At 44.1% G+C, this 23,310-nt stretch overlaps 1 protein-coding gene across 1 annotated transcript; it reads right to left on the bottom strand.

The window, feature by feature from the left end:
• Positions 1-1,202: 1,202 nt before the first annotated feature.
• On the bottom strand, positions 1,203-6,002 carry LOC146764183 (uncharacterized). The gene has a single exon (XM_085565687.1). It carries the CDS (start codon positions 2,770-2,772, stop codon positions 1,972-1,974), a length of 801 nt encoding a protein of 266 aa, XP_085421813.1. The 5' UTR covers positions 2,773-6,002; the 3' UTR covers positions 1,203-1,971.
• Between the last annotated feature and the right edge of the window lie 17,308 nt (positions 6,003-23,310).

The raw sequence follows: 23,310 nt of genomic DNA, 5'->3' as shown, positions 1-23,310 counted from the left end.
AACACTAAAGGGCCTCTGGAATGAATGCTAAGAAACAAGTCTAATTAAAACTACAACTCACTAAATAACTACATTAAGTCCCTAATAGGCTAGGTTGCTGTCTTCGAGGTATTCCAAGCAACCTCCATCAGCTTCACTGTTGTTCTTCTGCAAGGATGTGCAGGTGGAGCCCGTTTCTGCCTCCTTGACTTAGGCAACAGCACTGTTGCAAATGGAAGGTGAAGGGCAAGGCCACTCACGGAAGTGTCTGCACAACAAAACCATGTGCTGCACCATCTTCCTTTCACAGGAGCAGGAAAGCAGCTTCAGGATTGCCACGGACAAATACAACAATCACAAAGAGTCGACGTCACAGCAATCAGCTGCGAACTTCTCCATCAGAGCTTTGTGCAGGGAATTCTTCTCAGTGTTGGAGAGCATCATCCAGAGGCGAAAGTGCAGCTGAGCATAAGCCTCCATTGCCTTTCTGTGGGCATCTGGATCTCGGGCCAGGTACTCAAAGAGGTTGAGTGGCTCAACCTTTTGCATTGCTGGCGGCAAGCTGATCTCTGCAGGAAGCTTCTCGTTGCCTAGAACAAAATGGTCCAGGCGTTTCCATTTCAGGCAGAGCTGTATGTATGCCATGATGTCCCACAGCCGCAGTGGAAATTCCTTCCTGCGCCAGTAGACCGGTGGTAAGATGTTTAACACATGCATGACTAGAGTCTTCCAGTTAGAGGTGGAAAAACCTGTGCCGCTCAGCATGCAGGTGAAGAGCTGCAGGTATTTCAGGTGCAACCTCTTACATGGTATCTGCCTGGCAATGTGCTGGAAGAATTTTGCCTCCGCCACAGCGAATGTCTCAGGCCATGCTGTTCTTGTGAGGATGTTGGCCTTGGCGGGCTGACTGCTCACAAGGTTACCGGAGTTGCCTTTCTGGGCCTCTAAGGGCTGGTTGACCACAAAGATGTCATAGTCCCCTTGGCACACCCAAAAAAGCATCTCCACCGACAGGGTCCTCTTGCCTCTGCTCAGCTGGAATTGGCAGGACCGGCTGCAGGGCTGAAACACCAAGTGCCATGAGTATGACTGAGGCACATGCAGCCACGAGCATCTCACCATCTGGAAGAACCAGCGGGAGGTTTTCTCCACATCCAGGTAGGAGCCGATGCAGAGTGTCTCCAGGAGGCTGCGCTGCTGCTTCCGCCGCAGCTCCTCCTGCGAGTGGTGCAGGAGGCACAACAGCTTCTCGCCCAGCTGCTTGCTCTCACGCGTGCACACCAGCTCCACACGGACGCTGAAGGTCCTTGCTGCCGTCTGCCCTGCACTGCTTGGCTCTAGGTGGAAGGTGTGCCCTGGTGGGATTCAGTGGGACCAGCACATGGTACACCCCATCCCACTCATGGGGGCTCCAGCCCTCAAAGGCACTGCCCACCCCGATGGCTGCTTGAGGCACCGGATCAAAGCTATTGCTCACGCTGTACACAAAGACACACGTGAAGCTCTCCATCAGCTCAGCTGTCACTGAGCAGCCTCTCTCCAGGTCCTCCACAGGCCACTCTATACCATCCACTAAAAGGATGTCCTTCTCATTCCCAGCATCTTGGGTGTCTTCTCTGTTTTCAATTGCACCACTGGCATTTTCTTCCCTGCCACCATCACTGCCACCTTTTTCACTGGCAGCCACATTACCTTGTTCCTCTTCTTGTCTATCATTATTCTTGTTTCCCTCCACATTCACATCAGCCTGTTATTCATCCTTGTTTCTATCATTGCCATCTTCTGCTATCACATCCTTATTTACTTCCTCAGGTGCAGGAAAACCACTATGGGCAATTTCATTCCCACATTGATTGCTATCTTCCTGCCCAGTCCAGTCTTTACTTCTTTGGTCATTGGCACGTCTGCTTTCCTGCACCTTCACATCCATGTATTCTTCTGTTCCATCTACATTGTCTTCACCTTCATTTACATCAGTGTTTTTGCCTGCCTTTATAGTAACACTATTGTTTTTTTCTTCATTTCCTTCTCCTTCTTCCTTTCCAGTGTCCTTGTCTTGGTCCACCTGTACATCCTTGGTTTTTTCTTCATTTGCTTCTCTAGATCTTCTTTATTTCCAGCAACATTGCCAGGTTCTTCTTCATTTCCTTCAGTGGTAGTGTCTCCTGGCATATCCCCATCACTCTGTCCTTCTTTCTTTAAGTGATAGCCATTGTCGACATTGCTGTCTTCCTTCACATCATAACTGCCACTGTTGACATCGCTGTCCTCCTTCATCTTCACATCATAATTGTCTTCAGTGGCATCATCCTTGTTGCCATCATCTGCAGCCACAGGACTGCCCTCTCTGTCATCTTCAGTGCCGCTGTTTTCTGCCTCCAGAGTCATATCTCTGTCTTCTTCACCTTCCTCTGGATCAGCGGTGTCTTCTTCCTGTTCAGTTATTCTCTCATCTCCCAAGGTCTTGCAGGAGCTCTGGTCCTTGCTGCTGCTGCTCGCCTCACAGCTCCTTCTCCTGCAGCCCAGCCACAGGCCCAAGAAGAGCAGGATGCCAGCAAGAACCCAGAATGGCCACTGCTGCAGGGCACCAAAGAGCATGGCTCCCCAGCCCTCATCCTGCTGCTGCAGGGGCCCCTGCTCCAGCTCCTGCATCAGCCGGGCCATCTCACGGTCCAGCAGCTCCTGACGCTCCCGCATTCTCTGGTGCGTGGCCTCATCCAGCCCATCCCCAGCTGGCTGGGGGTACTGGATCAGGCTTTGCACAAGCACAAACAGCAGTGATAGTAAAGCCATGGTCTGCAGGAGGACACACAGGAGGGGTTCAGTGGGGCCGGAATAGAGACAGTGAGGGGCAGGAGCAGCAGGGATGTGGTGGCAGGAAGGAAAGGGCCCCTGGCAGCTGGCAAGGCTGCACCGCTGCCCCGCGCGCCCCGCGCCCCCAGCAAGGCGCTGCGCCCGGCGCTGGGCCCTGGAGACGGGGCAGCCCCGGGGACCGGCGCTCCTGTCCCAGCCCTCCTCCAGCCCCCTCTCCCCTCTGCTGTGTACTCACCGCTTGCCGAGGCTCTACTGGGGCAGCGGCACCGGCCTGGGGCCTTTTATAGTTGCCCCCATTGTGACACGGCCCCTGTGCTGTCACAGAGCCCAGAGCGCATCACAGGCCAGCCCCGCCCGCCGTCCCAGCCCGGTCATGGAACTCATCATGGCCCCGATGCAGAGAAGAAAGGAACTGAAGTCTTTTTTTGCGTTTCAGGCTCTCTTATGTAGTTTGTCTCACAGCCACACAGCACTCCCCCTACCCCAGACTGGATGTGAGACTTCAAAAGGTGATGCATGTCATCTGCATCCTGTTCTGTTCAGCGCTTGAGACAAAACACCTCAACACCTCTTTCTGCTGCTGCTGGAAGGGGCAGATGAGATGGCTTGAGCTATGCTTGTAGGAAGCTACCAAAACAGTAATAGCCTCTTCAGCTGCACACTCACTAGGCAGAGGAATTTACCTCAAGGCACATGTTGGACCTGAAGGCACATCTGGAAGTGAAAAAGCATCTTGAGAAAAAATATCTGCGTTTAGTCTCAGAGGAAGAATTTGAGCCACCTCAGAGCATTTCTGTTTTGTTCTATAATTTTGGGGTTGGCGGCTTTTTTTTTTTTTTTACTTTTTTTTGAGGGCATAATAATTGTAATAAATGCTACCAAATGTGAATTTCCCCTCTCCCTTCTTTGATGGAAGACAAGTAATGAAAAAGTGGCAATTGCTCTTTCTCTGCATCTTACTCCAACATTTGCTGTTATTAAAATTTGTATCTTCTTTTCACTAGTCCATCAGTTTGAGGTGATGTCTGCAAATGAATAATAATTTTTCTTACCACTGTATCCTCAGCTTTAAGAGGATTCTCTCCCTTTCATATTCAGATCTTTCATTTTCTGCTTTATGCATCCTTTAAAGACCAGAAGCCTTTTCCCTCTGCTTTTTAATTTACTTCGGAAAAGCACATTAATTAAACAGTTACATTTGGTTGGTTGAAGGTTGCCCATGATATTTATTTAGCTGGAGGTTTATCTGGCTGTCAGAATAACTCACTGGAGAGATCACAATTTTATAACAATGCTGGTCAACCAATGTGACCTTCAACAGGACCACCTGTGGCAAACCTTGTGAGCCCGCCTGTGGCACTCATCCCTGCCTTTTCTGGCATGATTTTATATGCTACTGCACCTCAGGCACACAGTATGTAACTTCTGTCAAGCCTTCAAGACACTAGAAGTGTGATTCTGGAAATGCTGATAAATATAAAAGATACGACTCAGAGATAGCCATGTTACCTCTTCTTCTAAGGTTTCCAGGCCTGTAAACGAGGGGGGACAGGAACAACCAGACAATCAATTTATGGAACACTGAAAAGGTCAAGATATTGTAATATGCTCTATTGCACTGAATCTATGGGATATTAAAATTCAGATGGTTCATTCCTAGAAAATATTTGCAGTTGCACAAATAGAGAAGCACAGATTTCCACCATGGTGGCAAATACACAAACAAATGGATCTACTCCAATTACAGTTCGAGACAAACATCCTTGTGTGAGCTTCTTTGGAGCTTTTATATTTGGAGTACTGAGTTGTTCCACTCAAGCAGAGGAACTTAACCTGATACCAGGGATGGAAGGCTTCTTCCCTTCTTCTTTCTCATAAACAAAATGATGAGAAAACATTAACAGTCAGATCAACCTCTGCTAACCTTTTAACTTCAGCTGTTGATATGATTAAGTCAGGACCCTCTGTTAGACTATTTTTACCTCTTATTTTCTTTCTCTCCTTTCTGATCCTTAATTTGCACTTGACATTTCAATTGATTTGTTGGGCTAAGGAATTTTGCCACTATTAGCTTTACTTTGACAAACCTCTCTTATTTTAACATAGAGGGTCCCAGAAATTTAGCTAGGAGCCATTTTGACATAAGGGAAAGATCAGGTTTCTGGTCTATGTGACCCTGTACATTTTACAGGCTTTTGAGGAAAAACTCCTTTTCTACAGGATGCAATTTCTAAACCTCTGGACATTGCTAGTCTAATCGATCCTAAGTGGTGCCCAACATTTTTTAAATCCTTATCAAAATCTGGACCTGCAGCTACAACTGAGGCTGCAGCAGGAACACATGGAGCAGAAAGGGTATTATATGTATCTCGCAGAAAATCGTCTTCTCAGTACATCCCTCCTCTCAGTGCTTGCTTATATTAAGCACTGAAAGTCACAGTTCTCTATACACAGCAGAACCTGACTATTTAGAAAGGAAATAATTTAGCCAGCTAACCCAGACAGAGAATTGAGGCATTACTTCAGGAGAAATGAGGAAGGTGATGTCTGTCATTAGTCTTCAATTACAAGAAGAAATAAGTCCTGTCCCAAATTAAAGCAAGAGTTGCAGACCTCTTGCATTGCGACTACAAACAAAGTTGAAAGAGTATTCTGGCAAGAGCTTCTGAATTTAAATAAAGAAATGACACAGGTCACGTGAGAACCAAAGAATGGAAACATTAATAAAGGAAGCAAAACCCTGTCCCTGTCACTCCAAGATGTCTTCTGATATCCATGGTGGAATGGTGAATTTGACAGAAATATTTATGTCTGCCAGGCAGATATCCAGTTATAGGAAAAAATTCTGTTTGTCTATGAAAACGCAGTTTTCAGTAAAAAAGATGAAAACTAATTTTGAATGTATATAAACAATACAAAATCATTCTTCAGGATATCTTTATGTATCAGGAGGCACATCTTTTATAACACTTTTATTCCTATATTTGTGAATAACTGTTTTGCAGTGCTATTTTAACTCAAATAATTAAGCTTTCCTTCTGTTTTATGTTTAAAAGTTTGGGGGTTGGGGTTTTTTGGCATTTGGAAGCAAGTCAACTGGAGAGCATTTTCTGTGCCATCTGAGGTCAAAAGTAACAGCATGGAGTCAGAGAAGGCCATTCAGCAGGCAATTTGTATCCTCAGTTGGGTATCCCTTCTGTAGAATGCAGCTGGTATAAACTGTACAGGGTCTGGGGCTACAGAAACAGCAGAAATTAAGAAAGTGAATTTTCTAGAAAAGCTTGAAGTATAGAAAACTTTGAGCATGCTGTTAAAGAAGTTGTGAGTTTGGTTCAGGGGACTGCAGAGTTGATCCCTTCTTCAGTCATATTTCAATTGTTAATACAAGAGGAAATAGATCTTTTGATCACTTTTTCCTGTTAATAATCTGTTTTTAAACACTTCTAATAGATTGTTTTGCACTCATAGTATGATAAAAACCACAATTCTTGAAAAATTCAGCTACATGTGAAAATTAGATTTGGAAAAAATGGTGCTTCTTTACAAGTGTTGAAGTAGTTCTCTCTTCTTTGAGTAACTCCAGCTTTAGAGCAGGTATTTGAAAGTTACTAGTGAATCGTACCTATGTCCTTCACCATTCTAAACAGACATCTGCACTTTGAGCCACTTTGGAAGCCTCAGCTGTTATGTGCAGTGCCTTCTCCATAAATAGCCAAAAGTTAGGGTGCTGGAGACTCCATCTTCATTGAGAAAATCCATTCTAAAACTTGCTGAAACTATTACTATCTAATCCCCAGCTTCTAAAGGTGTTTCTTTTTATCCCCATTCATTCTTTGTACCCAGCCTGAGCTCTGGGGGTGCCAGGGATTATGGAGGTCCCATTTGTATTCCTAAAGCTGCCATAACCCCCTAGAGGAACTCTCCTGCAAAATGAGTTCTGCTCTCTGAGTCTATGGCTTCCACAATCCCTTTTATTGGAATTATGTATTTTAGAAATGCCTTAGTAAGTGATCCAGTGGTTGCTGAGCAATCAGAATTGCTTTTGCCCCTCTGTTATGTGAGATGGTGTCACCAGAAGATATTGAAGCCTTCCTGCTCAGGGCATTTCAGTGCCAGGCTCTTACAAGCACACACAGCTGTGCTGGTTGAGCTGACCATGGGGGTAACCTGCGCTTTGTCTGATTCCCTTTCCTCAATAACAGCGTGTCTTGGAACTCTTTTCCCTTCTGCTGCCCTTGAAGAGCCATCCACAAAGACATTTTCTGCCTGAGGCCAGGCAATGTCTCCTGAATCTCCCCCAGGCTGGGTCTGGAGCTGTGTCCCTTGAATGCAGTGCTGGGTTTCTTCCCAGCCCCTCTGTGGGCTGTTCAAACAGGAGGCTGGGTTAAACCCTTCCCCTGTCCTCAGTTCTGAATCCTCCTGTGCCACTGAACAAGTTTCACACTGTAATAACCGAGCACTGCTCATCCATTGCGAGGCTCTTTTGCTTATCAAAGCTTGAACTTGATGGCAGACTGGAACAGTTGGAGATCCTGTTGTCATCAGGTTTTGGGCCTCAGTTCCCGTTGAAGCTGTGGCTGCACAATTCTGCAGACAATGAGGCCACTGTGGCCACTGGGTGAAACATTTTGGCCCAAGAATTCCTTTGGCATGGCCCTGTTTAACATTCCCCTACAATTCCAATTTCTTTTCTGAGTCTGGAAGCGCCACAGCTGAGGCATCAATATTTTTGGTTGTTCATTTTCTCAAGTTTTGCTCTCTTTCTCCTGTCCATACCACAGCATGGAGGCTGTCTGAGGTTAAAAAGTCCTACAGTGTTCTGGCTGGAACAGAGAATCCTCAATCCAGGCTGTGTAATTCCCTATTTATCCTCAAAATTGTCTCAGCTCCTTTTTGGTCCAGGGAAATGTTACTTCTGAGATTGCCCAGTGCCTCTCTGGGTCAATTCACCAGGAATCTTCAGTCCCAGTATTTCCCAAATATTTAACCTTTTTCTCCACCATTTGCCGTTTGTTTTTGTTTTTTTTTTTCCCCAATACTCAAAAGATATTTTTAGCCAGGAAATTCAGCCATTTCACTGGGGCTTTGTCTACCACTTGTTCTTGTCCTCCTCATTGGAGACATCTGATTCCCTGACTGGCAGGATAGGAGTGCTGTAGGGAGACATCCCTGGCTCCAAAAGCCCTGCCTTTAGCAGGGACTCCATACCAGGCTGTGAGCCCTTCCTTCCCTCCCCTGGAACAGGGTGTTGCTTTTAGACACCACTTGTACTGGTTGCTTCAAACTAATTTGGAGAGGCTCCCCATCAAATTCTCCCCCTGGGGCTGCCCACACCTCTGGGTTCCCTTCAGCACAGGCCTTGCCAGACATTTGACCCAAAGGTACAGCAGCAATAGACTCTGTGTCACCTTTTACAATATTAAAATGCCACCATGAAATTCCTTCCTAGTCAATTACAATCAGAGTAGGAAGAAAAAGAAATTAGTTTATTTCAAACCTACCCCCCACAGCTCCTAACAGTGATTGAACAAGTGATACCAGCTCAACTTTCCCATTTATTCCCTTAATAATGAAAACATTCCTTTACAATTTTCCCCCCTTAGGTGTAAGATTCAGAGTGGATGGAGAGGCCCCTGTGTCCATCAGGAGAGGTGTGGAAAAAATGACGGGAGACAAGTCCATTCTATAATGTCAACAAGTCTCAGTTTATTTCAAGCACACATGTACAGTTATACCCGTTATAATGAAGCTCATGCATATTGCAAAATTTAGGCTCATAATTGGTGTACGAAAAACAGGTCAATCCCGCCTTTGGAGCTTTCTAAGCTTGCTTTGTTTTCCCTTACATTTATCTTTTTGCTGACTATTCTACTGTTGGGAACCAGCTTACCCAAGGACATAAGATATTATTGCTACATCTGCTATTGCTGCACTGTGCAATTTTCAGCTACTGCTTCACTAACTGCACGTAGTCATGTCCTTTCTCACAAAGCCATTCATCCACAAAACTCTCCATATTTCCCCCGTTTTTGTTTTGGACCATTAAGTTAGTTGTCCACATCTTTTGAACCATGCGTTCTACCAGCTTCTGAAGACAGTTAAACAGACAGGGCAAGATCAGCAAGAGTAGGAAAACAACAATCATTATTCCTACTGCATACATGATAAAAGTTCTTAGCCAAGGACCTATCCCTAAACTTTTAAGCCATTCTTCTATCCCCAGCCCATCTTCTTCTTTTAATTGATGAAGGCCCTGTTGTAGTTCTTTAATCTTAGCATATATTGATACAGAATGATCAGAGAGATTCATACAACACATTCCTTCAAATTCCTCACATCCATGTCCCTGGGCTAACAACAAAAAATCAATGGCTGCTCTGTTCTGTAGTACGGCATGATTTACACTTTGTGCATCCATAGCAAGCATAGCTAAAACCTCTGATGTTTTGTTAAGTTCATCTTTAGTCCAGCATCCCAATTATTCAGCTAACATCATAGCCTTTCTAGCAGCTCCTCCTGGTAACAGGGTTGCTACTATTACCTGTTTCAAAGTACTCCAAAATTGAGGTTGTCCAACCTGATCACATTCTAAGTCATGCACATCACGCCTCTTCCTTGTCTTCCCTAGCCTGTCCCATTGCATTAGCAATGATATATTAGGATGGAACAGCGCTAGTTTTCCTAGGTAACAGGGTCCCCCTTGTGGTTTTACCGGTATTCCATTCCAAGCTCTATCTCCACAGATCAAAAATACACCCTTTGGCAACCTTAAGGGTTTGTTTATCTTGGAACCATCACAGTTAGAATATAACTGCGATGCTACCCTACCTGAGTCCAATGAAGAGTCCAGAGAAGCCCATTTGTCTCTTGGGTTATTTACACTCTGCAAATTCAATGGAACAAAGCTAAACCATCCTCCTGTTGAAACATTCCCTAAACTAGCATTAGCACTTCCAAAGAGATCTAATTCCTCTGGTGGAGATTGCAATGTTTCTTTAAGTGACAGTACCAACAAACATTGCCTATAGCCATCTCGTTGATCTTCTGTGTAATCAATATTCTTGTCTGGCCCTTTCACCTTTGCAAAATTCTTGCAAAGCGTCTGATTTTTTATTAATCCACAAAATTCTTCTGGTCTCCAGACAGGAACACCTGTTAGGCAGATACGAAATGGATTTGTCACTCCTCCCAAGCTAAGGCATAGCGAACTTTGATTAGTCATGTTAGCCAAGGTTACTCAAATATTTTCTCTGGGCTGATTAAATTGTATTAGTCCATGACAAAGATTAGTCAAAAGAACAAGATAGATTATCCACCTTATCGCTCTCATGATTTCTTCTGCTTGCATTTTAATTTTAATGTCTGCACATATTTAATAAGCTTATCTAATTCTATGTCTGGATTTCCTACTACTGGTTTTCCTAAATAAGATCTTATAGATACCTTCACTTGCTTTTGACACCTTGTTGATAAAACTTTTGAATTTGCTTGCTTAATTAATCTATCACAAGCGTGTTCTGCTTCCCACCTATAAAAAGCTAATATCTTTTGTTCTGGTGCTTCAAATAACTGTAAAGCTATAGCAACTCCTAAGCCTGTGTCTCGTATTAAATCTCTCTGCCAAGAATCTCCTCGTTTTTGAAAGTCACAATGTTTACACCAAAAATGTCGTTTTAAAAATACTTGATTTTCCCAGTATGTTTTTCCACAACCCCCAAAAACAAAAGCAATCCAACTGTTACAATTAAAATTCCCACAACTAAGACACTCAGGATTCTTTGGTCCTGGAATATGAACAGTCTGTAAAGCCTCAATAGCTGTAACAATTGCCGTAAAAGTTAACTCTGAAGGCAAAAGTTGATCAATCACTGGGGAAAGTCCTCTTATCTCTTGAAGAATAGGTCCCACTGTGCGAATCAGCTTCTCTTTAATTCTCCTCTGGTCTTGATCCGTCAGGCGAGCTAAGAGACGACTCATCCAGAGCTGGTTTGGTCCACTTTGCTGGCACCCAGAGTGAACCTGTAGGGGTGGAAACACAAAGATATCCCCTTCCCCAATATAGGACCTTTGCTGGGTTCTGCCAAATACCTGTTTTAGGGTCCCTATACCTGACCCATACTTCTTTGCCCTTTTTGCTCATTTCTTTCTGTCCATAATGTACCATTGCAGGTGGTGCCTCTGAATCCCCAAATACACACAAATGATTAAGAACAAAGAGCACTTTCATTAACCTTTCCTGAACATCTCCAATCTCTCTATGTTTTTCCAGATAGCTCTTCAAAGTTCCATTTGCCCTTTCTACAATTGCTTGTCCAGTGGGAGAGTGTGCTATTCCTGTAATGTGCTTAATTCCCCATGATTTTAAAAATCTATTCACCCTGCCACCAATGTATGCAGGACCATTGTCTGTCTTGATCTGCTTTGGCACTCCCATTACTGCAAAACAACTACACAAATGACTTATAACATGTAATGCTTTTTCTCCAGCTTGAGCTGTTGCCCAGATGTATTTACTATATGTATCTATAGTAACATGAACATATTTCTAGCGACCAAAACTATTTACATGAGTAACATCCATCTGCCAGAGTTCATTAGATGAAAGACCTCGTGGGTTAACTCCCCATCCCATGTCATGACCCCCATTATGATGACTACAGATGGGACAAGCTCTCACTATAGCAGTGGCATCTGCATGGGATATTCCAAACTCCCGTTGTAACCCTTTTGCATTCTGATGAAACATAGAATGTGCCTCCCTAGTGAGTTTTTCCCCTGATAAAGGAGAAATTTGAGTCACTGTGATGAGCTTATCTGCCCGAGCATGACCCTCTCCTAAGCCAATTTTCCATTTGTGACTTCTTATATAGATGATAGCATAAGGATGTTTTCGGATTTTTACTGCTTTTTGAATTTGTATGAACAGTTCAAATAGTCTCTGATTCCGTACTTCCTTGATAGAGGCATCCTCTATTCTTTCTACAACACCAACTACATACAAGGAGTCTGTAACAATATTCAAAGGCCCCTTTGGGACTGTTAGAGCCCAAACCACAGCTGCTAACTCCAAGGTCTGAAGGGTCATTTGCAGTAAGGATTTCATGATTCCAGACTCCCTGCTCCTGCCATGTAATTGCTGCTGTTCTTGACCTCTTCCCTGAATCTGTGTATGCCATTATTGCACCAGGATTCGGTTCCTTTTCTCGCTGTGGCCGTACCATCCAACTCAATTTTCCAATCCACTGTAATGGAGGATTTTTAATACTTTCAGTTATGACAGCACCTCCTACTCCTAGCAGAGCTTCCTGCAGTTCTTCACTATTGGCCAAATACCATTGTAAAGAGTCCTTTTTCATAGGAATCTGTATTAGTTCAGGCTCTCGCCCATCAACCTGCAAAATTCTCTCATGACCCCGTTTTACCAAAGCTGCTAACAGTTCAATTTTTTGAATTAAAGTCTTTGTTTGCTGAAGTGGAGGGGTTTTTAGCCATTCTAACACCCTGATCTCCCCCGTTTTTGTTTCTAGTTGGGTTAAAGCCCCCAGCAAATGTTTTTCACCACACCATATAGTGAGATTAAGCGGGATTCCCAGTATTCGTCGATGTACACGACCCTGAACCACACAGTCTGTAATTTGCTGAAGAGTTCTTTTCTGCTGAGGATTAAGGGTCACTGGTGTTGTTGGGTCTGTGCCCTTCAATAAGGGTCTAAGAGAATCCAACAGTTCATTTGGAAGGCCCACTATAGGTTTAAGCCATTGTAAATCACCTAGTAATTTCTGAGCATCATTTAAAGTAACAATATGTGTTTTCAGTTGTAATTTTTGAGGCGTTACCAAGCTTTGAGACAATGTCCATCCCAGGTATTTCCAAGGAGGAGTTAACTGTATTTTCTCTGGGGCCACAACAAGCTTAAAACGTTCCAGCAAATTTTGTACATGCTTAACCTGTTGACTCGTAAATGATTTAGGTTGAGCAATCAAAATATCATCCATATAGTGATAAATAATAGCTTGTGGCCACTGTTGCCTCAATGGTTGTAATGCAGAATCTACGTAAAGTTGACATAAAGTAGGGCTGTTACGCATACCCTGAGGCAAAACCGTCCATTCAAATCTTTGATCTGGACCTTCTCTGTTCAGAGCTGGCAAAGTAAATGCAAAGCGCTTTGTATCCCTGTCATGCAAAGCTATTGTAAAAAAGCAATCTTTGAGATCTATTATCAATAGAGGCCATCCTTCAGGTAACATTGCTGGATTAGGCAGACCTGGCTGTAGTGCACCCATTGGCTCCATCTGTTTATTAACCTCCCGCAAGTCATGTAGCAAATGATATTTCCCTGACTTTTTCTTTATCACAAAGATAGGGGTATTCCAAGGACTCGTAGAAAATTTCAGATGCCCTTGTTGATATTGTTCAGTGACCAAGGCATGAGCATGTTGCAGACTTTCCCTTTTTAAAGGCCATTGCTTTACCCATATAGGCTCATTACTTTTCCAAGTTATGGGAATCGGGAAAGTCCAAGCAATGGATATTATCCCAAAGGGTGCTCATTTGTCAGGACAACCCCTAGCTGTGCAAAAATGTCTCACCCAATTAGGCATTGCTCCGTAGGTGGCAATTGAACAACAGAAAATATTGCCGTTATGACTTTACCATCTATTGAGACAGTAAGAGGTGGCGAGCGACTTGCAAGAGTTAAACCTCCAACCCCTGTTACTGCTGTAGCAGCTGGCTGTAAGGGCCAATGTGCAGGCCAACACTGTGGTGCAATAATACTTGAATCAGCACCTGTATCCAGCAAACCTGTAAGCATGCATTTTTGTCCCTTATACTCCAACAAAACCTCTTTTCTTGGCCTGTCATTCAGATCCAAAGTTAATAGAGTCAGACCTCCTGTAGATCCAAATCCATCTCCCCCACGGCTCACAGCCTTCTGTGAGGATACAGCCTTAGTAACTTGCTCCAGAGGAAACAATTGAGCAATCCTTAGTCCTTAGTTAATCCGAATATGAGGAAATGGAGTATGAACCATAATCATGATCTCGCCAGTATGGTCTGCATCAATGACACCAGGCAGCACAAACAATCCAAGCATAGAGGCCGACAATCTTCCCAATAACAAAGCTCCCATTGTCCTGCCCTCGATTATAACAGGTTCATTAAATCCAGTGGGGACCTTCTGCGGCTGTGGTGTCATTAAAGTCACTTCTACTGCGGCTGCCACGTCCATCCCAAGGCTCTCTCTTGTGGCTGGACGCAAGGTGTCCTGTTGGACAAGCTGGAGCAGCTATTTGTGTCGGAGCGCGGCTGCTCTTGTTCGTGCTGTTTCAGGCGTTTCCCGGTCTCCTCTTACAGGCAGCAATGTTATGAGTATCCGATTTGCACTTAGGACACCATACTCCAGCAGCAGAGCATTCTCGCCGAACGTGTCCTGTCCCTCCACATCGGAAACATCTCATACGGCCGCCGTAAAGACTTCCCTGGGTTGCTACTGACGCTTGGAGGGGTGCAAGAGCAGCTAACACCTGTGTCTGTGAAGCTTTTGCCTGCTCTTTTAACCCCTCCCCCAGCTCTTTAATAGCCTCAACTAAAAATGCCTGCTGCCCCATTGGTATAGTAGCCATCCTCTCTAATGCATCTTCTATAGTCCAATTAGCTCCTAATGTGTTTAGCATACTTCTTGTAGAAGCATTACAATTTTGCAAAGCACACTGCTTCAACAATAATCCACGCATAAACTCAGGCACTCCAGCTCTCTCTATTGCTGCCGCTGCCTTATCAATAAACGCTCCAGAAGTCTCATCCCTTCCTTGTTTAATTCCCATATATGCTGGCAAACCTCCCAGGTCTTTCACCTTATCTATAGCTCTTCGAGCTAGTTGCATTGCTTCTCGACACTTCTCAGGTCCTAGCATAGCTTGTGCCTCAGTGTGAAAATATGGTCCTAAGCCCATCAATTAATCTACAATTACTCCATGAAGAGGATCTCCAGGCTGTCTTTGTATAGCTACAGCTTCATTAACTTCTGCCTGCCAGTGTGCACCAAACAAAAGCCTCTGATGTGGCGAGAAAATAAGCTTAGCAAGACTTCTACAATCTCCTGGTAGCAATATATTAGTACTCCAAACATAATCCAATATCTGCCTAGCCGGTTCACTAGTAACTCCAAATTGACTCACTGTAGCTCGCAACTGTGACAACAATTTCCAATCTAACGGTGTAATCTGAGCTGTTAACCCTCCGCCTGCCTGTTGCTGAAAAATTACAGGACAAGCCAGTTCTGCTGCTAGTTCCAATGCCTGCCCATCTCCTTTGTCCAGCTCCTGTCTTGCCAAAGTCGCCCATACTTCCCTCCGTTCCCTGGCCAGAGCCTCCGTTAGGTCAGACTCTGCCCTAGGGATCGGCTTACTGACAGACAAACTTTGACAAACTGTCGATTTCTGTTCTGGGGGGGCTGGAGGAGCCGTAGGCTCACAACACGACTCTGTTTCCGTGTCCTCAGGCACGGGTCGCAATGGAGGTAACTCCACTGTAGACACAGCAGGTGGCATGGAAACACCAGGCAACCATTCCTCCCCACTATAACCTCTATTTTTCTCTAGTGCTGAAGTTCTCTGTTCAGAAGCTTTCTTTTCTGCCTGATGTTGTAATAACTCATTGTGAACTACCTTCCACAACTTTCCCAGATTTTTAGCTGTCTTATCATCATCTAAAACTTCCTCCCGCATTTTATCCCCGAACTTACACCACTCAGACAACTCATGTACTGTATGAGGATTTACAAAGAACCCCTTAGAATACCCATATGTTAATAACCCTGGCAGATCTTTATGCAAATCAATGCCTTTAATCTGCCTTTTCTGCAAGAACGCAGTAAGTAAATCATATGCTGCTTGCCTCTCCATACCTATATTGTCAGCGCTGTTGCAGCCCTCCGAGGTCGTCGGCAGCACGTATCGGCCAGGCTTGCCTCTGCAGTCACCTGGGGCACGGTGCACTCTATTTCAATTCAGCACTTTTGCCGTCCTGGCTGCATCATGACCCGAACCCTTTTTCGTCACTCCACCGTGGCGCCTATCACGTCGATCGGGTCACCATTTTGTGGAAAAAATGACGGGAGACAAGTCCATTCTATAATGTCAACAAGTCTCAGTTTATTCTAAGCACACATGTACAGTTACACCCATTATAATGAAGCTCATGCATATTGCAAAACTTAGGCTCATCAATGGTGTATTAAAAACAGGTCAACCCCGCCTTTGGAGCTTTCTAAGCTTGCTTTGTTTTCCCTTACATTTATCTTTTTGCTGAACATTCTACTGTTGGGAACCAGCTTACCCAAGGACATAAGATATTATTGCTACATCTGCTATTGCTGCACTGTGCAATTTTCAGCTACTGCTTCACTAACTGCACGTAGTCATGTCCTTTCTCACAAAGCCATTCATCCACAAAACTCTCCATATCCTAGAAGGAATTTGGGGAATTTCAGCAGGATTTTGGAGGAATTTAGAGGAATTTAGGAGGTTCCAACAGGGGTCTGGGGTCCTTCCCAGGGGATTGGGAGTGGATTTCTGGCTGGATTTCTGTTTCTTCCCCGGATTTCAGGCTTTTTCCCAAAATTTCCTGTTTTCCCAAGGATCTGTGGATTCTCCCCTGGATTTGGATCTCACTGTGGGGTAGAAGGGGAAGGTTTGGGAGATTCAGGGTGAATTCTGGGGGGGTTCCTGGGGGGGTTCCATGGCTTAAACCTATAGTGGGCCTTCCAAATGAACTGTTGGATTCTCTTAGACCCTTATTGAAGGGCACAGACCCAACAACACCAGTGACCCTTAATCCTCAGCAGAAAAGAACTCTTCAGCAAATTACAGACTGTGTGGTTCAGGGTCGTGTACATCGACGAATACTGGGAATCCCGCTTAATCTCACTATATGGTGTGGTGAAAAACATTTGCTGGGGGCTTTAACCCAACTAGAAACAAAAACGGGGGAGATCAGGGTGTTAGAATGGCTAAAAACCCCTCCACTTCAGCAAACAAAGACTTTAATTCAAAAAATTGAACTGTTAGCAGCTTTGGTAAAACGGGGTGTCTTGGTTAGACAAGACAGGAGTCTGTGAAAGAGGGCAAAGCCTCCTGTGCAATGGAGAACGGCAAACCCCCCTCCCTCTGAATTACCAGGATCTTTAAATTAAAAGGCTCTCAGGCAAAGATATGGGAGTGGGAGTAACAATTCTTTACTAGGAGAAAACTAGACAACAATTTAAAAAGGCAAATGCAATCGGTACAAACAAAACCAGTGAAAGAAAAAGTCTAGAACCTGAGGAATGCCAGTATCAGTTTTGCTGGGACAATTGCTTTCCCTTGCAATAGTTGATGAGTTGCAGCTGAAGTGGTGATCTTTAGAAGGGTATAATTTTCCTCTGAAGATCTGGTGGCAGTGGGGCCGGTCTTCCTCTGCGCCGGGGTTGCCTCCGAGCTCCGCCGCCGTCGGCTCAGCGCGCGCCGGCTGCTTCGCTGCGAGTGCCGCCCAAGAGAGAGAGAGCGAGAGCTGCTTTTCTGGGAATCCCGCGAAGAGAGAGAGAGAGCTGCTTCCCCCCTCTGGGTGGGACCCCTCACGGTGTTACATTTTTTCAGCCCTTCATTGAATCAGTCAATGGTGTATAAACAAACCATTGCCTCTACAGGACAAACCATTGTCTCTGAGAGAGATAACAAAAACCTGTCCAACTGGTTCGCCTTCGACAGATGGCAAATGGAATACAAGCTTATCTTACAACCCAGGACACGGGGTCATGAGAGAATTTTGCAGGTTGATGGGCGAGAGCCTGAACTAATACAGATTCCTATGAAAAAGGACTCTTTACAATGGTATTTGGCCAATAGTGAAGAACTGCAGGAAGCTCTGCTAGGAGTAGGAGGTGCTGTCATAACTGAAAGTATTAAAAATCCTCCATTACAGTGGATTGGAAAATTGAGTTGGATGGTATGGCCATTCCTGGTGCAATAATGGCATACACAGATTCAGGGAAGAGGTCAAGAACAGCAGCAATTACATGGCAGGAGCAGGGAGTCTGGAATCATGAAATCCTTACTGCAAATGACCCTTCAGACCTTGGAGTTAGCAGCTGTGGTTTGGGCTCTAACAGTCCCAAAGGGGCCTTTGAATATTGTTACAGACTCCTTGTATGTAGTTGGTGTTGTAGAAAGAATAGAGGATGCCTCTATCAAGGAAGTACGGAATCAGAGACTATTTGAACTGTTCATACAACTTCAAAAAGCAGTAAAAATCTGAAAACATCCTTATGCTATCATCTATATAAGAAGTCACAAATGGAAAATTGGCTTAGGAGAGGGTCATGCTCGGGCAGATAAGCTCATCACAGTGACTCAAATTTCTCCTTTATCAGGGGAAACACTCACTAGGGAGGCACATTCTATGTTTCATCAGAATGCAAAAGGGTTACAACGGGAGTTTGGAATATCCCATGCAGATGCCACTGCTATAGTTAGAGCTTGTCCCATCTGTAGTCATCATAATGGGGGTCATGACATGGGATGGGGAGTTAACCCACGAGGTCTTTCATCTAATGAACTCTGGCAGATGGATGTTACTCATGTAAATAGTTTTGGTCGCTAGAAATATGTTCATGTTACTATAGATACATATAGTAAATACATCTGGGCAACAGCTCAAGCTGGAGAAAAAGCATTACATGTTATAAGTCATTTGTGTAGTTGTTTTGCAGTAATGGGAGTGCCAAAGCAGATCAAGACAGACAATGGTCCTGCATACATTGGTGGCAGGGTGAATAGATTTTTAAAATCATGGGGAATTAAGCACATTACAGGAATAGCACACTCTCCCACTGGACAAGCAATTGTAGAAAGGGCAAATGGAACTTTGAAGAGCTATCTGGAAAAACATAGAGAGATTGGAGATGTTCAGGAAAGGTTAATGAAAGTGCTCTTTGTTCTTAATCATTTGTGTGTATTTGGGGATTCAGAGGCACCACCTGCAATGGTACATTATGGACAGAAAGAAATGAGCAAAAAGGGCAAAGAAGTATGGGTCAGGTATAGGGACCCTAAAACAGGTATTTGGCAGAACCCAGCAAAGGTCCTATATTGGGGAAGGGGATATCTTTGTGTTTCCACCCCTACAGGTTCACTCTGGGTGCCAGCAAAGTGGACCAAACCAGCTCTGGATGAGTCGTCTCTTAGCTCGCCTGACGGATCAAGACCAGAGGAGAATTAAAGAGAAGCTGATTCGCACAGTGGGACCTATTCTTCAAGAGATAAGAGGACTTTCCCCAGTGATTGATCAACTTTTGCCTTCAGAGTTAACTTTTACGGCAATTGTTACAGCTATTGAGGCTTTACAGACTGTTCATATTCCAGGACCAAAGAATCCTGAGTGTCTTAGTTGTGGGAATTTTAATTGTAACAGTTGGATTGCTTTTGTTTTTGGGGGTTGTGGAAAAACATACTGGGAAAATCAAGTATTTTTAAAACGACATTTTTGGTGTAAACATTGTGACTTTCAAAAACGAGGAGATTCTTGGCAGAGAGATTTAATACGAGACACAGGCTTAGGAGTTGCTATAGCTTTACAGTTATTTGAAGCACCAGAACAAAAGATATTAGCTTTTTATAGGTGGGAAGCAGAACACGCTTGTGATAGATTAATTAAGCAAGCAAATTCAAAAGTTTTATCAACAAGGTGTCAAAAGCAAGTGAAGGTATCTATAAGATCTTATTTAGGAAAACCAGTAGTAGGAAATCCAGACATAGAATTAGATAAGCTTATTAAATATGTGCAGACATTAAAATTAAAATGCAAGCAGAAGAAATCATGAGAGCGATAAGGTGGATAATCTATCTTGTTCTTTTGACTAATCTTTGTCATGGACTAATACAATTTAATCAGCCCAGAGAAAATATTTGGGTAACCTTGGCTAACATGACTAATCAAAGTTCGCTATGCCTTAGCTTGGGAGGAGTGACAAATCCATTTCGTACCTGCCTAACAGGTGTTCCTGTCTGGAGACCAGAAGAATTTTGTGGATTAATAAAAAATCAGACGCTTTGCAAGAATTTTGCAAAGGTGAAAGGGCCAGACAAGAATATTGATTACACAGAAGATCAACGAGATGGCTATAGGCAATGTTTGTTGGTACTGTCACTTAAAGAAACATTGCAATCTCCACCAGAGGAATTAGATCTCTTTGGAAGTGCTAATGCTAGTTTAGGGAATGTTTCAACAGGAGGATGGTTTAGCTTTGTTCCATTGAATTTGCAGAGTGTAAATAACCCAAGAGACAAATGGGCTTCTCTGGACTCTTCATTGGACTCAGGTAGGGTAGCATCGCAGTTATATTCTAACTGTGATGGTTCCAAGATAAACAAACCCTTAAGGTTGCCAAAGGGTGTATTTTTGATCTGTGGAGATAGAGCTTGGAATGGAATTCCGGTAAAACCACAAGGGGGACCCTGTTACCTAGGAAAACTAGCGCTGTTCCATCCTAATATATCATTGCTAATGCAATGGGACAGGCTAGGGAAGACAAGGAAGAGGCGTGATGTGCATGACTTAGAATGTGATCAGGTTGGACAACCTCAATTTTGGAGTACTTTGAAACAGGTAATAGTGGCAACCCTGTTACCAGGAGGAGCTGCTAGAAAGGCTATGATGTTAGCTGAATAATTGGGATGCTGGACTAAAGATGAACTTAACAAAACATCAGAGGTTTTAGCTATGCTTGCTATGGATGTACAAAGTGTAAATCATGCCGTACTACAGAACAGAGCAGCCATTGATTTTTTGTTGTTAGCCCAGGGACATGGATGTGAGGAATTTGAAGGAATGTGTTGTATGAATCTCTCTGATCATTCTGTATCAATACATGCTAAGATTAAAGAACTACAAAAGGGCCTTCATCAATTAAAAGAAGAAGATGGGCTGGGGATAGAAGAATGGCTTAAAAGTTTAGGGATAGGTCCTTGGCTAAGAACTTTTATCATGTATGCAGTAGGAATAATGATTGTTGTTTTCCTACTCTTGCTGATTTTGCCCTGCCTGTTTAACTGTCTTCAGAAGCTGGTGGAACGTATGGTTCAAAAGATGTGGACAACTAACTTAATGGTCCAAAACAAAAACGGGGGAAATGTGGAGAGTTTTGTGGATGAATGGCTTTGTGAGAAAGGACATGACTACGTGCAGTTAGTGAAGCAGTAGCTGAAAATTGCACAGTGCAGCAATAGCAGATGTAGCAATAATATCTTATGTCCTTGGGTAAGCTGGTTCCCAACAGTAGAATGTTCAGCAAAAAGATAAATGTAAGGGAAAACAAAGCAAGCTTAGAAAGCTCCAAAGGCGGGGTTGACCTGTTTTTCGTACACCAATGATGAGCTTAAATTTTGCAATATGCATGAGCTTCATTATAACGGGTATAACTGTACATGTGTGCTTGAAATAAACTGAGACTTGTTGACATTATAGAATGGACTTGTCTCCCGTCATTTTTTCCACACCTCTCCTGATGGACACAGGGGCCTCTCCATCCACTCTGAATCTTACACCTAAGGGGGGAAAATTGTAAAGGAATGTTTTCATTATTAAGGGAATAAATGGGAAAGTTGAGCTGGTATCACTTGTTCAATCACTGTTAGGAGCTGTGGGGGGTAGGTTTGAAATAAACTAATTTCTTTTTCTTCCTACTCTGATTGTAATTGACTAGGAAGGAATTTCATGGTGGCATTTTAATATTGTAAAAGGTGACACAGAGTCTATTGCTGCTGTACCTTTGGGTCAAATGTCTGGCAAGGCCTGTGCTGAAGGGAACCCAGAGGTGTGGGCAGCCCCAGGGGGAGAATTTGATGGGGAGCCTCTCCAAATTAGTTTGAAGCAACCAGTACAAGTGGTGTCTAAAAGCAACACCCTGTTCCAGGGGAGGGAAGGAAGGGCTCACAGCCTGGTATGGAGTCCCTGCTAAAGGCAGGGCTTTTGAAGCCAGGGATGTCTCCCTACAGCACTCCTATCCTGCCAGTCAGGGAATCAGATGTCTCCAATGAGGAGGACAAGAACAAGTGGTAGACAAAGCCCCAGTGAAATGGCTGAATTTCCTGGCTAAAAATATCTTTTGAGTATTGGGGAAAAAAAAAAAAAAACAAACGGCAAATGGTGGAGAAAAAGGTTAAATATTTGGGAAATACTGGGACTGAAGATTCCTGGTGAATTGACCCAGAGAGGCACTGGGCAATCTCAGAAGTAACATTTCCCTGGACCAAAAAGGAGCTGAGACAATTTTGAGGATAAATAGGGAATTACACAGCCTGGATTGAGGATTCTCTGTTCCAGCCAGAACACTGTAGGACTTTTTAACCTCAGACAGCCTCCATGCTGTGGTATGGACAGGAGAAAGAGAGCAAAACTTGAGAAAATGAACAACCAAAAATATTGATGCCTCAGCTGTGGCGCTTCCAGACTCAGAAAAGAAATTGGAATTGTAGGGGAATGTTAAACAGGGCCATGCCAAAGGAATTCTTGGGCCAAAATGTTTCACCCAGTGGCCACAGTGGCCTCATTGTCTGCAGAATTGTGCAGCCACAGCTTCAAAGGGAACTGAGGCCCAAAACCTGATGACAACAGGATCTCCAACTGTTCCAGTCTGCCATCAAGTTCAAGCTTTGATAAGCAAAAGAGCCTCGCAATGGATGAGCAGTGCTCGGTTATTACAGTGTGAAACTTGTTCAGTGGCACAGGAGGATTCAGAACTGAGGACAGGGGAAGGGTTTAACCCAGCCTCCTGTTTGAACAGCCCACAGAGGGGCTGGGAAGAAACCCAGCACTGCATTCAAGGGACACAGCTCCAGACCCAGCCTGGGGGAGATTCAGGAGACATTGCCCGGCCTGAGGCAGAAAATGTGTTTCTGGATGGCTCTTCAAGGGCAGCAGAAGGGAACAGAGTTCCAAGACACGCTGTTATTGAGGAAAGGGAATCAGACAAAGCGCAGGTTACCCCCATGGTCAGCTCAACCAGCACAGCTGTGTGTGCTTGTAAGAGCCTGGCACTGAAATGCCCTGAGCAGGAAGGCTTCAATATCTTCTGGTGACACCATCTCACATAACAGAGGGGCAAAAGCAATTCTGATTGCTCAGCAACCACTGGATCACTTACTAAGGCATTTCTAAAATACATAATTCCAATAAAAGGGATTGTGGAAGCCATAGACTCAGAGAGCAGAACTCATTTTGCAGGAGAGTTCCTCTAGGGGGTTATGGCAGCTTTAGGAATACAAATGGGACCTCCATAATCCCTGGCACCCCCAGAGCTCAGGCTGGGTACAAAGAATGAATGGGGATAAAAAGAAACACCTTTAGAAGCTGGGGATTAGATAGTAATAGTTTCAGCAAGTTTTAGAATGGATTTTCTCAGTGAAGATGGAGTCTCCAGCACCCTAACTTTTGGCTATTTATGGAGAAGGCACTGCACACAACAGCTGAGGCTTCCAA

The sequence above is a fragment of the Lonchura striata genome, chromosome 36 (assembly GCF_050655825.1).
Source record: "Lonchura striata isolate lonStrDom1 chromosome 36, ASM5065582v1, whole genome shotgun sequence".
Taxonomy (NCBI): domain Eukaryota; kingdom Metazoa; phylum Chordata; class Aves; order Passeriformes; family Estrildidae; genus Lonchura; species Lonchura striata.
The sequence above is the reverse complement of the archived record's forward strand: the minus strand, read 5'-3'. Positions and strand labels throughout refer to the sequence as shown.

What these genes read in the sequence shown, in the direction of transcription:
- LOC146764183 (XM_085565687.1), bottom strand. Translation starts at nt 2,772, where the DNA reads ATGGCTTTACTATCACTGCTGTTTGTGCTTGTGCAAAGCCTGATCCAG.